General features: G+C 45.3%; 1 protein-coding gene across 7 annotated transcripts in view; it reads left to right on the top strand.

The window, feature by feature from the left end:
* The window catches only part of FKBP5 (FKBP prolyl isomerase 5), a 1,213,834-nt gene that overhangs the window by 1,030,272 nt on the left and 168,460 nt on the right, over positions 1–15,102 (top strand). For all 7 annotated transcript variants that reach the window (XM_044076599.1, XM_044076596.1, XM_044076597.1 and 4 more), the window contains exon 10: positions 2,065–2,304. In XM_044076599.1, the coding sequence (XP_043932534.1) occupies positions 2,065–2,304 (240 nt within the window). The remainder of the gene's footprint in view (positions 1–2,064; positions 2,305–15,102) is intronic.

Below are 15,102 nucleotides of genomic sequence, written 5' to 3'. Positions count from 1 at the left end.
AGCGTAGAGCTTTCACCTGTGGGGTCAGCCTTGCTGCGATCTGTTCGCCTCCCCCATAAACCACAAATGCAGCAGTTACTTTGTCCTAATTCCCCCTCGCGGGTCACGATTGGCCCCTGGGACTTTTGTATGCCTTTCCCCCAGTTCCACAAATTCTCTAGTTTCTGAGGAAAGCCCAACAGTTGAGAAGCAAAGTGATTCTCATTACACCCTACTGGCCCCATCAAGTCTGGTTTCCCTTTCTTTGACCTCACCTGGTTTACCGTCCATAGACTCTGGATCCAACTCTGGACCTGCTGTCTCACCCTCAGGGCTTGGTGCATCCCAGCCTTCAACATCGCAAGCTGACAGCTTGGTTTCTGCAATTCATCAACTACCAGGCAATTAACTACCCGGCAGAACAACTTGTCCACCCCAGTGCAGAAGATACTTCTGGCTTCGCATAAACTGTCCACCAAAAAAATGTACCTAAACAAATGGAAAAAATTCTCTATTTAGATGTGTACAAATGGCATTGATCCTTTCTTGGCACCAATTGAAGGTCCTGGAATACTTAGCTACCTTATTTCAATTAGGAGCCTCAACTTCTACAATTAAGGTTCATCTAGCCACCATTTCAAATTTCCATAACGGTTCTGATGATCATTCATTGATGTCTCAATGTCTGTGCAAAGTTTTTCTTAAAGGCACTCAGCATTTAAAACCCCGTTTCAAAGATCAAGTAGAGCCTTGGGATTTGACCTTAGTGTTAAAGTGCCTAGTTCATCAGCCCTTCGAGCCAGCAGCCACTTGTGACCTCAGGTTTTTATCTTGGAAGACCCTTTTCCTAGTAGCTGTCATGTCTGCTAGGAGAATTTCAGAGTTACAGGCTTTGTGTGCGAATCATCATTATATAATCTTCCTGAGCGAAAGAGTATCACTCAGAACCAATCCCTCCTTCCTTCCAAAAGTTGTATCAGAGTCCAATATCAACCAGACCATAGACTTACCAGTCTTCTTTCCAAATTTGTCAAACAAAGGAGAGCACTGCTTGCATATGTTGGACATCCACAGACAATTACATTTTTACTTGGACAGAACAAATCCTCTAGAAAATCAGACCAACTATTTCTATCCTTTTCAGGTACCAGATTAGGCAAATCAAAGGTCACCTTGTCAAAATGGTTAAGAGACTACATTACCTTTATATACAACCAGAATAAACTCACTACCAACAAAAGTTAGAGTTCATTCTACAAAATCTGTTTCCACTTTAGCGGTCTTCCATTCCAGAGCTTCTATGGAACACATATGCGCAGCTGCAACTTGGCCTACCCCACATACCTTTATCACTCATTACAAATTAGACATGGTCTCCAGGGGAAGAGCATCCTTTGGCTCTATTGTGCTCAGGAATATTTTTCCTTAGGGCCACCCAGGATCTAAAGTAGCTGGGGACTCTGTCCCATCAGTCAAGAATGAATGAAGATTGACAATATCAGATAAAGAAGTTATGTTCCATCTGTATTGTCAATTTTCATTCATTCTTGGCATCCCACCCTCCTGCCCCCTCCGAGACACTCCTGGAGGTTTGGAACTAGTCTTGGGTTTGTTTGTCATAGGGTTGTTCCTCAGGAAAAGTTTCCATTTTTTTCTTAGTGGTAGGAAATGTGAAGAAAGGCAGAATGGATAGTGCCTTAGCTCGAGAGATTTTTGGCTGGTGTGAGCTTTGTATAATGGCCAAGTTGGTTCTGAGGGTTTGGAACCAAACCCATCAGTTGAGAATGAATGAAGATGAACAACACAGATGGAATGTTATGGTAAGAACATAACCTCTTTTTATGATAAGATTTTATACAACTGCAATTTTTTTGACACACGCAGTTGTAATATGATTTTTATTGTTTGTAACTTGAATTATGTAAGCATTGAACTTCTTTTGTTTACTTCTTCTTATTTTTTCTACTTTTAGAATTGTTCCTTTACATTTATGTGCCTGTATGTTGTTTACCCTTAAGACATACAATGTGACCTTAGCAATGGATTAATTAAATACTACAGTAGCTTTGCTTGATGTGTTTATAGGCACTTGAACTTGATAATACCAATGAGAAAGGTTTGTACAGAAGAGGTGAGGCTCGACTCTTCATGAATGAGTTTGATTTAGCAAACATTGATTTCCACAAAGTTTTGGAGGTTAACTCAGAAAACAAAGCTGCGAAGTCTCAGATTGCTGTCTGTCGAAAGAAAATAAAAGAGCATAATGAACGAGAAAAAAGGGTCTATGCCAACATGTTTCAGAAGTTTGCAAATCAGGATGCAAAGGTAGGTGTAACTTTGCATTAGTCGCCAGACACATTTTTGCCTGACTTTTTTGTCTTGAAGGAAAACTAGAATAAAGTTGCTCTTTAAAAAGTAGGAAAGACCAGAGTAAGACTGTGACACTGCTATTAGTACAGTATGGTTTGCTCTTTTTATTTATAAAATTATATATATATATATATATATATATATATATATATATATATATATATATATATGTCTATATTATTTAAACCATATGGCTAAAGTTAGAAAACTTTGAATTCGTAAAAAAAAAAAAAAAAAAGACTAAACCCTAAACTAAGGGTTGTAGGCAAGGGGGGCTTGCCCCTGTGCACCCCAGCACCTCCCGCTCTTTAAATATAACAACTCCGAGACCACACTATAATGCAGTAAAGGGAAGACCTCCCTTTACTGCACTGTAGTGTGATCTCGGAGTTGGTATATTTAAAGAGTGCAGTGGGGCTACCCGCTTTAACATCTTTGGTGACCTTTTTTTTTTTTTTTTTCTCTGTATTCAAAGTTTTCTAACTACGACCATATGGTATCGGCCATATGGTATTTGAAGTTAGAAATCATCGTTTAAATAATATAGACATATATATATATATATATATATATATATATATATATATATATATATATATATATATATTTTTTTTTTCCATTTAAACTTTGTGGTTTAAAAGAGCCTGGAGCATTTATCTTAGCCCGTCTTTACTGATAAAAAGATAAACATTGGATAATACCTGGTAAGATTTTGATTTAGTGTATGACAGAGTCTGTGAATATTCCTTTGAATCAAGCTCAGATAATACCAGTGCACTGGAGCAAAATGTAAAATTTCCCACTAATGGCTGTAATGTTATTGTATCCCACCATGCATCTTCTCATCTTTGTTTAAGTCTGACTGCAAATCAGTCAGTTATCAAGCTTTGTGGTACCACCCCACCACCAAATTAAACCATTTTTAGGGACTTCCCCAGGGTAACCTATCTCAGCTTGTAGAAGACCTTCATGAAATTGCGGCTGTGAGACGGTTGCCACTTTCATCTTCTCTCTTTGCCAGCACCTAAACAGTTTCCACCTTAAATATAATGGTAAATTGAGGAATAAGCGTCTCTCTTGGTGCTGACGTGTTAACAAACCTTGTAACAAAAGGAGAATAATGAAAAGTCAGAAATCCCACCCCCTACCTCAAGACCACACTGAAGCATACTGCAGAACTTCAGATCACTATTACAGAATGTAAAGCAGTGTGTCAACTTAAGGTGGCTACAGATATCGCACGAAACTACAAATTCGTCTACAGTTCTTGCAGAAAAGTAAGCAATAATGTTGAGCAATGCACTGAGTTCATCCGTAATAGTATCATGCATTCCACTTTCAAGGATATACTTAATTATATTACTAGAAAATGTCAATGTTACCTTTACCCAACCTACCCAAATTTTTATACCCACTATCGCAAAAAATTAGTTTGTCATGTAATCAACTAGTAACAAGTCTTGGAGTCCCTGTGAAAGGATAAAAAATGATCTGATGTTGTCACTCTTCACTCAGTCTTTGACAGTGGGCTCGGTTCTGACACTCAGAATCGATTCGAACTTTCATTCCAGCTCGTGCCTTCCAAATTCTCAAGCCAGGTGCCCCTCCTGAAAATTACCTCAGGTCTCGTTTGCCACTTCGTAGGTCAGACGTGTTTGTCCTTCTCTCGAACCTAGGCTGATTTTGAGTAAGTTTACTTCTTTTAATACTCTTATATCTACGTATTTTTACTTAATTTTTTTCTTCAACCTTCTCTCTGTCTACCAGCTCCTCTCGTAGCTTAGTTTAACTCTGTTTCTTTTCTCTTCATCTTTTTACCTTTGGTTGTCTTTTTTGGTACCATTTTTGGTACATTTACACCCTTTATTGCCTCTTTAGATACTGTTATCCCTTTTTAATTGTTTAAAAAAAATCTTCTTTATCTCTGTATCTCTTCCTTTGTCTGTGTGACTGTGTATTTCAGCCTTTTTACTTTTGTTATGGATGAAAAACAACTCTCCCCTGTTAAAACTTCCAAAGGCACCACTGGTTTCAAAAGGTGCCAGATGTGCCAGGGTAAGATGCCCAACTCTGACGGACATACTTTATGTTATACTGAGTGGGGAAACTTCATCTTCAAGAAGATTGTTCAATTTGTCACAGGTTCTCTACCCGGACCCTTACTGAGAGGAAGAATAAACTTATATTGAAGGGACTCCTCAAATCTGATTTCGAAGAGGCCATTTCTGGGTCTAGGACTGAAGCTAGCACATCTTCATACTCCTCTTCTTACTCTACCAAGAAAAGACCTTCGCTTCCTAGTTCATCGGAACCATTCAAGAAGGTCTCTAAGCTGACCACAGTACCGAAGAGCTCTTCGGCACTGGAAGGTCTGTCTGGCTGCACACCTGAAACTGTATCAGAGCCAACAGCGACTTCTTTGGTATGCTCAGTACCCTCGGTGCTGAAACAGTCTTAGCTGCCTTTTCTCCCTAGGACAAGATACTCACCAACCTTTGATCCTTTTAAAGACAGGCCATCAAGTCCCTTTCTCGAAGCGAGACCTCCTAAGTCTCCTTTGACTGCCTCTATCTGATCTACTAAGAGTCTCTCAGAAGCTGATATTTTGAGACTGGTGGATCAGCTTCTGATGGGGAGAGGATTATCATCTGTTCCTAGCCACACTGGCATTGGAACCAGCCACTCAATGGTACCTTCAATTCCTCCTCCGCCAACTCCTGTTGAGTCTTTGGAGCCCCCAGTTCTGACACTCCTGACACTGACTGTCTCAGTTCCGGTAGCATCCACTTCTCCGGTTCCAAGAACTGCCTTGAGCTTGTCCGAGTTTTCAGCACCAGAGGGCTTCCGGGGTAGAGGCTCTCTGGTTGGCTCTGTGGAGCGTGGATCAGTTTCCTTAGTTTCAGAGCCATCCATGTCCCTTGGTGCTTCAGCCCTTGTAGCATTGACCCAGGCTTCTGCTTCGGGGGCCTCTTCCTTGGTGCAGGGTGTGACCCCAGTTCCAAAGGAGTCCATTTCAGTTCTGGGCTCCCATCCCTCTATGGGGGAGGGGGGGCTTCCGAGTCATGAAGAAGGCCTTGTCCATTGAGGACTCACAGTCCTTGCCATCCTTGTTGGGACAACTGTCTACATCCCCTTGACCTGAGCTTCCATTCAACTTGAACCTGGGACAGAGGGCACAAAAGTCCCAGGTTGCACACACTTTGGTGGTTTCCTCTTCAGACAGTTCCCCGGATCATCCCCCCAAGGAAGTTCCTGTGAAGAGAAAGTGCAAGAGGAAGCACATAGACTCCCCAGAAGAGTCTTTCACCGAAGATACTGATTTGGTGAAGGGGGAGGTTCCCTTAGGTTACCACCTGATGATGTTTTCTTTAGTGGCATCCTAGAAATTCTGAAACAGAGGGGTGGCTGGTCCTCCATCCAAACTTCTTCGGAGGAGTCAGTATACCTGGAGGCTTTTCGTGCCCAGCCCTCTACTTCTTGGATCTTTCCACGTGTGACAATCTCATTAAATTGATTATTCAGTGGGTGTGGAAGATACCCGACGCCATTGAGCCGATTCCCAAAAAGCCTGATTGTATCTTATCAGCCCCGAAGGATGAGCCTCACTCATCAAAAGGAATACCCATTGATGCCATGATGATAGCGGTGACCACAAAAAGGGAACTTGCCAAGGAAAGTCCAACTATCCATCCTCATAACAAGGAGCCTAGGACTTTGAATAGATTTGGGAAGTGTGTTTATGCTTCAACGACCTTCGCTCTTAGGTCCTTGAATTATGTGGCACACTTCTCTAGACTACAGAGGAATCTGATCAAGGAGCTCTTGGATACCCTCGAAGGAGCAGTGGCTGAAGGGATATGGGATAAAGTAAACTCTCGGCTAGTAACATCTGATGCAATTTCTAACTCGTCCATGAGGCTGATTGCTCATGCAGCTGAAGGGACTTCCAGAGCAGTGGGTTCGGACATAACCATTAGAAGGCATTCCTGGATGCACCTGTGCAATGTTGCGGAGCCATTCAAAGCATCATTCATCAGTGCTCCATTTGACAGATCCACCCTTTTTGGTCACAAGGTTAAAAACACTTTAGCCAGATGTGAAAAGGATGGTAAGACCCTTTCTGCCATAGGTGTATGTTCTCCACTCCTCAGAGGCCCTACTCCAGGAACCAAAGAAGTGGCAGACCATCATTTTAAAAACCCAAAGGGCCTTTCCAGGATTCACTTGGCAAAGACTTTTCCCTGATCAGAGGGGGAAGTAACAGAAGACGCCACCCAAGAGGTTGAAATGGACTGCAAAACCATGGGTCCAGAGACTCTTTCTCTGATATGTCTTACCAGCACCCCTGAATGGGTGCCTGATTGTCCTCCTCTGGAGGCAATCAGGGGACAACTCTCTCTGCACCAATCTACATGGCAAACATTAACTACGGAGAGATGGGTGCAAGGAATAATATCCAGAGGTTACAAAATACCATTATCAGTTGTACCATCATTCCAGAATTAACTCCCAGATGTACCACCCAGTCACAGAGAAGCAGCAGCTTTAGAAATTCATAGACTGCTAGACAAAAGAGTCATCCAAAAAGTCCCACCAGACCAAACAGGATCCATTTTTTACTCAAGTTTCTTTTTAGTGCCCAAAAAAACAGAGGGCTGGAGACCCATGTTGGATCTCAGCCATTTCAGCAAGGCAGTTCAGCAAACCAAATTCTGGATTGTCTTGGTAAAGTCAATGCTTCCATTCTTGGAAAAAGGCGATTGGATGTGGTCTGTTGACCTTCAGGACACGTATTACCATATAAAAGTGGACAAAAGCTCCAGGAGGTATCTGCACTTCCAGCTGGGAGCCAGTCATTTCTAATTCAGAATGCTGCCCTTTGGTCTCACCACAGCCCCCAGGGTGTTCACCAAATGCATGGCAGTAATGGCAGCTGATATCAGACTGCTAGGATTTCGAGTATTTCTGAACCTCGATGACTGGCTCCTTAGAGCTACCGCTAGGCGTCAGTTAGAACGGGCAAGAGACTACACTCTACACTTCTGTATGTCTCTAAGTATAACCATACATTTCGAGAAATCAAGCTTGCAACCCAATCAGCAAGTAGAGTTTATTGGAGCCCGTTTAAACATTGTTTCAGGAATTGCCTCACTCCTTCCAGAAAGATTTCAAGGAATCAAATCACAAGTCAAGTGAATTTTACGAAACAAAAGGGTTCCAGCAAGACTAGTCCTACAAACATTGGGCTCCATGGCAGGATCAATCTTTCTTGTTCCCCTAGCAAGGTATCACATGCAAATTTTGCAATGGCTATTTGCTTCCCAATGATCTCTGATGCACCTGACAATGTCTCACCTAATCTTGATTACCAATCGCTGCAAACAGGATCTCACATGGTGACTCCACTCGGATCAGATTTTCTTGGGTCAGCCATTCATTCTTACCCAGCCCCAAACCATAGTGACCATGGATGCTTCCAGATGGGGGGGGGCATTATCTGGGAAAAAACATCCCAAGGCATGTGGTCCCAATTAGAGGCCAACTTGCACATCAATGTTCTAGAGATGAGAGCAGTGCTGTTAGCATTGCAAGCATTTCAAGACATCCTTCCTCTAGGGACAGTAGCTGTTCAGATGGACAACATGTCAGTAGTCTGGTACATCAACAAACAAGGGGAACTAAATCTTACCCATTGTATCAAGAAGCCCTCAGTTTGGCAATGGGCGATTTCTTTCAACCACTTTCTCACATCAATGCACATTCCGTGGAGCTCCAGTGTGATAGCAGACAAACTGAGTAGAACCATTCTCATGCCTTACAAGTGGTCTCTAAATCCTGTGGTGGCGAACGAGATTTTTCATCACTGGGGCCAACCTTGCTGTGATTTTGTGCCCCCCCCCCAAACAACAGGTGCAGCAATTATCCCCCACCTGTGGAGTCACCCAGAGATGCTCTTTTCCACAGTTGGCCCCCCGGTCTCCTCTATGCCTTTCCGCCAACTCCCTTGATATCCCAGTTTCTAAAGAAAGGTAAGAGAATTCAGTAATCCTCATTGTCCCTTCTGGCCTCGACAAGTCTGGTTTCCCTTCCTTTGGCCTCATCTTCTTCAGAAACCATGGAATCTGAAGTAGTTAACTTCATTTATGTGCAACCTGTGGGTATTCGGAGCCTGCAACATTTTATCAAGCATCTGATCCAAGCTCCTGCCCTTACCCATAATCCTTCACCTCACCTACCTTCCCTCAGATCTCGATTGCCACTTCATGCATACGTATCATGGTCTCTGTAACTCCAAGTTGGGTATGGTAAGTGGAACTTTTGATTCTTAGGTTAGTGTGTGAGAGTAGTTGTTTGTGATAACCCTTCCTCCCCTTCGTCTTGTCTTCGGTTTGTTTAAAAAAAAAAAAAAACGAAGTAAGTAGTTAGAAAGTTTGTGTTTATTTTTTGAAATAGATTAGGCCTAGCCAACCCCCAAATGTGTGTGTGTGTCTAGTTTGGCATTTGGCTCAGTGGAGTGTGTTATGGCTGACCAGCCTAAACCAATGTTCAAGAAATGCACAGAGTGTGACCACAAACTTTCACCGGCTGATGGCCACACTCTGTGTGTTATTTGCCTTGACGTTCCCCATCTTAGTTTGCCATGTGCTGTGTGTGCAGGGTTCAGTCCCAGAGCCCTTAAAAAGAGGAAGGCAAAACTGGTAGCCAAGGGCCTGCTACCAGTTTCTGCCTTAGAGACAAAGGCCTCATTATCGGCTCCTGTAGCCAACTAACCCCCCTCAGGTTGGGACTCAGCCTCCCTCTAAGCCTGCTGAGGCGGGGACAAAAGCTACAGATAAGAACAAAAAAGAGAGAGAGAGAAAAGGGTAGAGAGGCACCGCAAGCGATCTCCTGAGCGGGAGCTTTTTCCTAGTCCACCTGTGAAAGTTGTTAGGACCACTTCTCCTTGGCTCCATTCCCCGAGGCTCTCCCTGGAGCCGATGGAGCCCTTGGATAGGAGGCCTGCTTTGAGGTCATCTCACAGGGCCAGATCCGAGTCGGTTGCCTCCTCGCGGTCGACTCAGAGTCTTATCAGAGCTTGACATGGACAGGATGATGCGGAGGTTCATTTGGACCCAAATCTAAATGGGAGTCTTGTCAGACCCTTCTCCGGCCAGAGAGGGGACATCCATGCCCTTCTTCCATCCTGTCTCTCCTTCCCCAATCTGACCATCATTCTCAGGGTTTATGGATTCGAGGATCCGAGGAGCTGGGGGGTCTGCGCTGCTGGTTCCTCCAACCTCTACGCTGGCCATTAATTTGTTCACATCTGAGCAACTCTTGAGGCCGAGAACAGGGAGCCGGATCCGAGGGAACGGAGATGTCTTCGGCTCCTACTTTGTCAGATCCGAGCAGTTCCTTCGGAGCCCTGGCTACCTTGGTCTCAGCCCTGATCCTCACGATGGAGCCGTGGAGAACTTCTTCCTTGTTGGTTGCCAAGGAGGTGCACTCTCCTTCAGCCTTCGACATGGTGGAGAGGATTCTCTCCCAGGGATTAAGACCCCAGCCCATTGCCTTGGACTCTGCCCAGGCTACCTTGGATTTGGTCATGACTCCCATCAGCTTGTCCCAGGGACAGCCCGTGTCAGAGGACCCCCAGGTAGATCCCATCGTGGAACCCCCCATGACTTACAAGCAGGCCCCACATAAGCATTCATGTAAGAGGAGGCACATGGACTCCCCCAAGTCCCTCACAGAAGATACTGACTTGGATGAAGGTGAGGGTTGCCCCAGGTCACCTCCCGAGGATGTCTCCTTTGGAGACATCATGGAGATCCTCCACCAGAGGGGAGGTTGGTCAGCCCCAAAACCCTCAACGGACGAGTCAGTATTCTTGGAGTCCTTTGGCATGGGCCCATCTACATCCTGGGTGTCCCCTCCTGCAGATTCATTAGTGGAAATTATCACCATGCAGGCATGGAAGGAGCCTGACACCATAGAGCCAATACCCAAACACCCAGACAGGATTCTTTCTCCTCCCACAGACAGACAGGCTTGGTACAAGGGATCCCCTGTGGATGCTGTGGTGGTGGCGGCTTCCACCAAGAGAGAACTGGCTCAGGATAGTTCTTCGGTCCACCCTCCGGACAAAGAGTCTAGGGCAGTGGATCGCTTTGGGAAGCAAGTCTTTTCTTCAGCGATGTTTTCCATATGAGCGCTGAATTATTTGGCACATGTCATTCGACTGCAGCGAGACCTGGTCACGGAATTCGCTGTGTCACCCCCAGAGTCCTTGTCGCCAGAGGACAAGCGGCTGTTCTCAGCGAAAATGTCGACTCTGAAATACATTTCTAACACGTCCATGCATCTTCTTTCCCATGCCATGGAAGAAGTGGCTAGGGCAGCTAAGATTGGTGTAGCTATGAGGCGGCACGCCTGGCTCAGACTCTGTCAATTCACGTATCCCTTCAAGGCGCCTTTCACGAATGCTCTCTCTGACGGTTCCTCCCTTTTTGAGAAGACAGTTTGTGACACCTTAGTCCAGAGCGAGAAGGATGGGAAGACTCTGTCTGCCATTGGAGTCCACTTCTCTAGCTTTCAAAGATCCTTTTCTAGGAATCAGAGAGGGCAGAAGAAGATGTGGTTCCAAAAATCTCAGTTTTCCTGGCACACTCAGGACAACTCATCCCCTAGAGGCAGAGGGGGACAACAAAGACGCAGCCCTAGAGGCCAGAGGGGGTCCAAGGAACTTTGGGTCAAGGGAGACCTTCTCGGACCGACCCATGCAGCAACCCTGAGGGGTTGCCCGACTGTCCTACTCTGGAGACAGTCGGGGGAAGATTGTCATTGCACCTAACAGCTTGGGAGTCCATCACGATGGACCGTTGGGTGCTCCAAATAATATACAGAAGATACTCCATCCCATTCATCTCCCCACCTATACAATCAAAATGCCTCATGGATGTCCCACCCACTCAAAGGGAGGCCGCAGCACACAAAATTTCAAAGCTGCTTTACAATCGGGCCATCGAATCGGTCCCCCCAGATCAGTCAGGATTAGGCGTTTACTCCAGGTTCTTTTTAGTGCCAAAAAAGCCGGGGGACCTCAGACCCATATTGGACCTGTCTACCCTGAACCTCTCGGTAGCCAAGCAGAAATTCCGGATGGTCACCTTACAGTCCATTCTATCTTATCTCCGAGGATGCGACTGGATGTGCTCGATAGACCTCCAGGATGCTTAGTACCACATCAACATTTGCAGAAGCTCCAGCAGATTTCTTCACTTCTGGCTGGGAGCCAATCATTTCCAGTCCAGAGCCCTACCCTTTGGTCTCACCACAGCCCCTATGGTGTTTACCAAGGTTATGGCAGTAGTAACGGCTCACCTGAGGCTTCAGGGAATTCAGGTGTTTCCTTACCTAGATGTCTGGCTCCTCGCTGCTACCACCAACATCTACTTTGCATGGCCAGAGTCTCCTTCATGCATCTTGCAGTCAATCTAGGGATCACCATCAACATCTCCAAGTCCAGCCTAAATTCGACACAGACCTTGAAATTCATAGGGGCATGGTTGGACACTCTACTATTACAAGTTTTTCTCACTCGGGACAGGATCCAGAACCTACGGGCCCATGTGTCAGTGATCCTCGGCCCCAGGACATCAATGGCGGGCAACATTCTCCACTCCCTAGGCTCCATGGCAGCAGCAATTTCAATTCTACCATGTGCGCACCTCCACATGAGGGTGCTTCAGTGGACCTTGGCAGTTCAGTGGTCTTGGTTAGACCTCCCCATGGACTACCATATATGGATCAGCAGAGCCTGCAAGACATCTCTTCTTTGGTGGCTCCAATCGCCGGAAATCTTGGCAGGTCATCCATTCTTAACATCCCCAGCCCACCAAGCCACAGTGACCACGGATGCCTCCCAGCTCAGGTGGGGGGGGGCACTTTTTGGGAAGGACTGTCCAAGGCATGTGGTCCCAAACCGAGACCAGATTGCATATCAATGTTCTGGAGATGAGGGCAGTGCTTTTAGTGTTGCAAGCCTTTCACACTGTTCTCCCCCCGGGGATGATTGCAGTTCAGTCAGACAACATGTCCGTTGTCTGGTACATCAGCAAACAAGGAGGGACCAGATCTTACCCTCTCTGCCGCGAGGCCATGAGAGTGTGGGAGTGGGCGATTTCCACCAGTCGGTTTCTGATTGCAACACACATCCCAGGACGCTCCAACATTTTAGCGGACAGATTGAGTCGGGCTATTCTAGTGCCATATGAGTGGTCTCTGAAACAGTCAGTAGCGGAGGAGATCTTCCTAGCGTAGGGTCACCCTTGCTGCGATCTCTTCGCATCTCCTTCCAATGTGAAGTGCAGCAAGTTCTTTGCTCTAATCCCCTCCCCAGGGGACGCCCCCAGAGGCGCTGTAGTCCATGCTTGGTCTCCTGGGTTACTGTATGCCTATCTCCCGCTACCTCTCATTCTGAAGTTTCTTCAGAAAGCATACCGACTGGAGCGCAAAGTGATCCTCATTGCCCCATTCTGGCCTCATCGAGTGTGGATCCCCTTCCTCTGGTCTCATGCTGTAACTCCTCCACGGATTCTATATCCCTGCCCGGATCACATATCCCATCCCTCGGGCATCAGTCCACCCAACCTGGACAGCCTCAAGCTGACGGCTTGGTTGCTCCAGTTCCCCTGATCGTTAGGACTCCCAGTTTATCATCTTCGGTAAAGAGTATTCTGGTGGCATCCCTCAAAGCTTCCACTAGGAACGTTTATTGCAGCAAATGGAAACGCTTCTCTATTTGGACTTCTCAGAGAAACATAGATCCATTTACTGCCCCAGTTCCTGCAGTCTTGGAGTTTTTGTCATATATTTTTCAACAAGGGGCTAGTTCCTCCACAGTGAAAGTACAAATGGCAGCCATATCTAATTTTAATATCGTGAAAATTTGAATGCTATGGCCTCCTTGAGATTGTGCAAGGCCTTTCTAAACGGTACTTTTCTCTTGTGTCCCCCGGTTAAGAATTCCATCCCCCCTTGGGACCTTACTCTAATTTTGCAGGCATTGGTAGCACCCCCTTTTGAACCAGCAGCGTCAGTAGACTTAAAATTTCTGTCCTGGAAGACAGCCTTTCTGAGATCCAAGCTTTGTCTGCCTTGCCCCTCTACTTGATTTTACATAAAGACAGGGTCCCGCTTCGCATGAACCCTTCTTTTTTACCGAAAGTGGTTTCTGAATCTAGCATTAACCAGATGATTAATCTGCCTGTCTTCTTTCTAAATTTTCAGAACAAGGGTGAATATAAGCTGCACTTGCTAGATGTTCATAGACAGCTTTGTTTTTATCTACACAGGACTAAGCAATTTTGTGAGTCTGACCAATTATTCGTGTCCTTTTCTAGACCCTTTTTGGGCAAGGCCATTTCCAAGATCTCCTTAACCAGGTGGATTACACAATGTATACTGCAAGTCTGTAGGGATTAAGGCCTGTCCCCACCTGGTCCTATTAAAGCTCATTCTACCAGATCTATGGCAACTTCTGCTGCTTTTTGGTCTAGGGTTTTCACTGGTTGATATCTGTGCAGCAGCGACCTGGGCAAGGTCACATACATTTATCTCTCTTTATAAGTTAGATTTGATCTCTAGAGGGAGAGCATCCTTTGGCTCTGTGGTACTCAGGAATATTCTTCCATGAGGGCCTCCCAGGAGTTTTGGTAGCTGGGGACCCTATCCCACAGGTTGCAGATAAGTTAACTACTTCAGATAAAGAAGTTATGTACTCACCATAACGTTCCATCTGAGTAGTTATACTTCATTTTCTGCAACCGTCCCCCCCTCCTTCCCCTGAACCTGTTCTAGGTTAATGTTATTGAGTTGCTAATAGTTTGGTTAGTGGCAAATTCGATCTGAGGGAAGGTAGGAGAGGTGAAGGATTATGGGTAATGGGAGGAGCTTGGAGCTTGAAGCAGATGCTTGATAAAATGTTGCCGGCTCGGATCCGATATGGATCCGAATACCCACAGGTTGCAGAAAATGAAGTATAACTACTCAGATGGAACGTTATGGTGAGTACATAACTTCTTTTTCTAGACCCAACTCCAGATCTATCCCATCCGAAGGCCATGGTTCATCCAAATCGCCAACATCTCAAGCTCACTTCATAGCTTCTCAAATCCCATGATTGCCAGGCATCCTTTCCTTTCTTCTCCTGTCCACCAAATTATTGTCGCTCATCACAAACCTTCTACTAGGAAGTTGTATCAATATAAATGGGAAAATTTGCTAACTGGATCCTTGAAAGTGGACTAGACCCTTATACCAGTCCTATTGATAAGGTATTAGATTTCCTGATTATCCTTTACCAGTCTGGTTCCTCTGCTACAACAATTAAAGTTCATCTAGCCACAGTTTCCAACTTTCATATGGGTTTTAATGGTGCATTTCTAATGTCACACAAACTTTGTAAAGCATTTTTAAAGGGTCTCCTAATGTTAAGATCTCCAATTAAGGAACCGACTTCTCCTTGGGATCTAACTTTAGTTCTTCAGGGCCTTACTATGAATCCTTTTGAACCATCAGCGACTTGTGACCTAAGATATTTGTCTTGGAAAATTTTAAATCTGATGTTGTTAATCTTCATTCATTCCTTACTCATGGGTATCGGTTCCGTCCTCGGAACCGAGTTGGCCTTATAACAAGCTCGCACCAGCCAAAAAAACTCTTGAGCTAAGCTTACCCATAGTGCTCCTCTTCCTGTTACCTCAGATCTCG

This window comes from Protopterus annectens, chromosome 7.part0 (genome assembly GCF_019279795.1).
Source record: "Protopterus annectens isolate FY-2018-M chromosome 7.part0, PAN1.0, whole genome shotgun sequence".
Taxonomy (NCBI): domain Eukaryota; kingdom Metazoa; phylum Chordata; order Ceratodontiformes; family Protopteridae; genus Protopterus; species Protopterus annectens.
The sequence above is the reverse complement of the archived record's forward strand: the minus strand, read 5'-3'. Positions and strand labels throughout refer to the sequence as shown.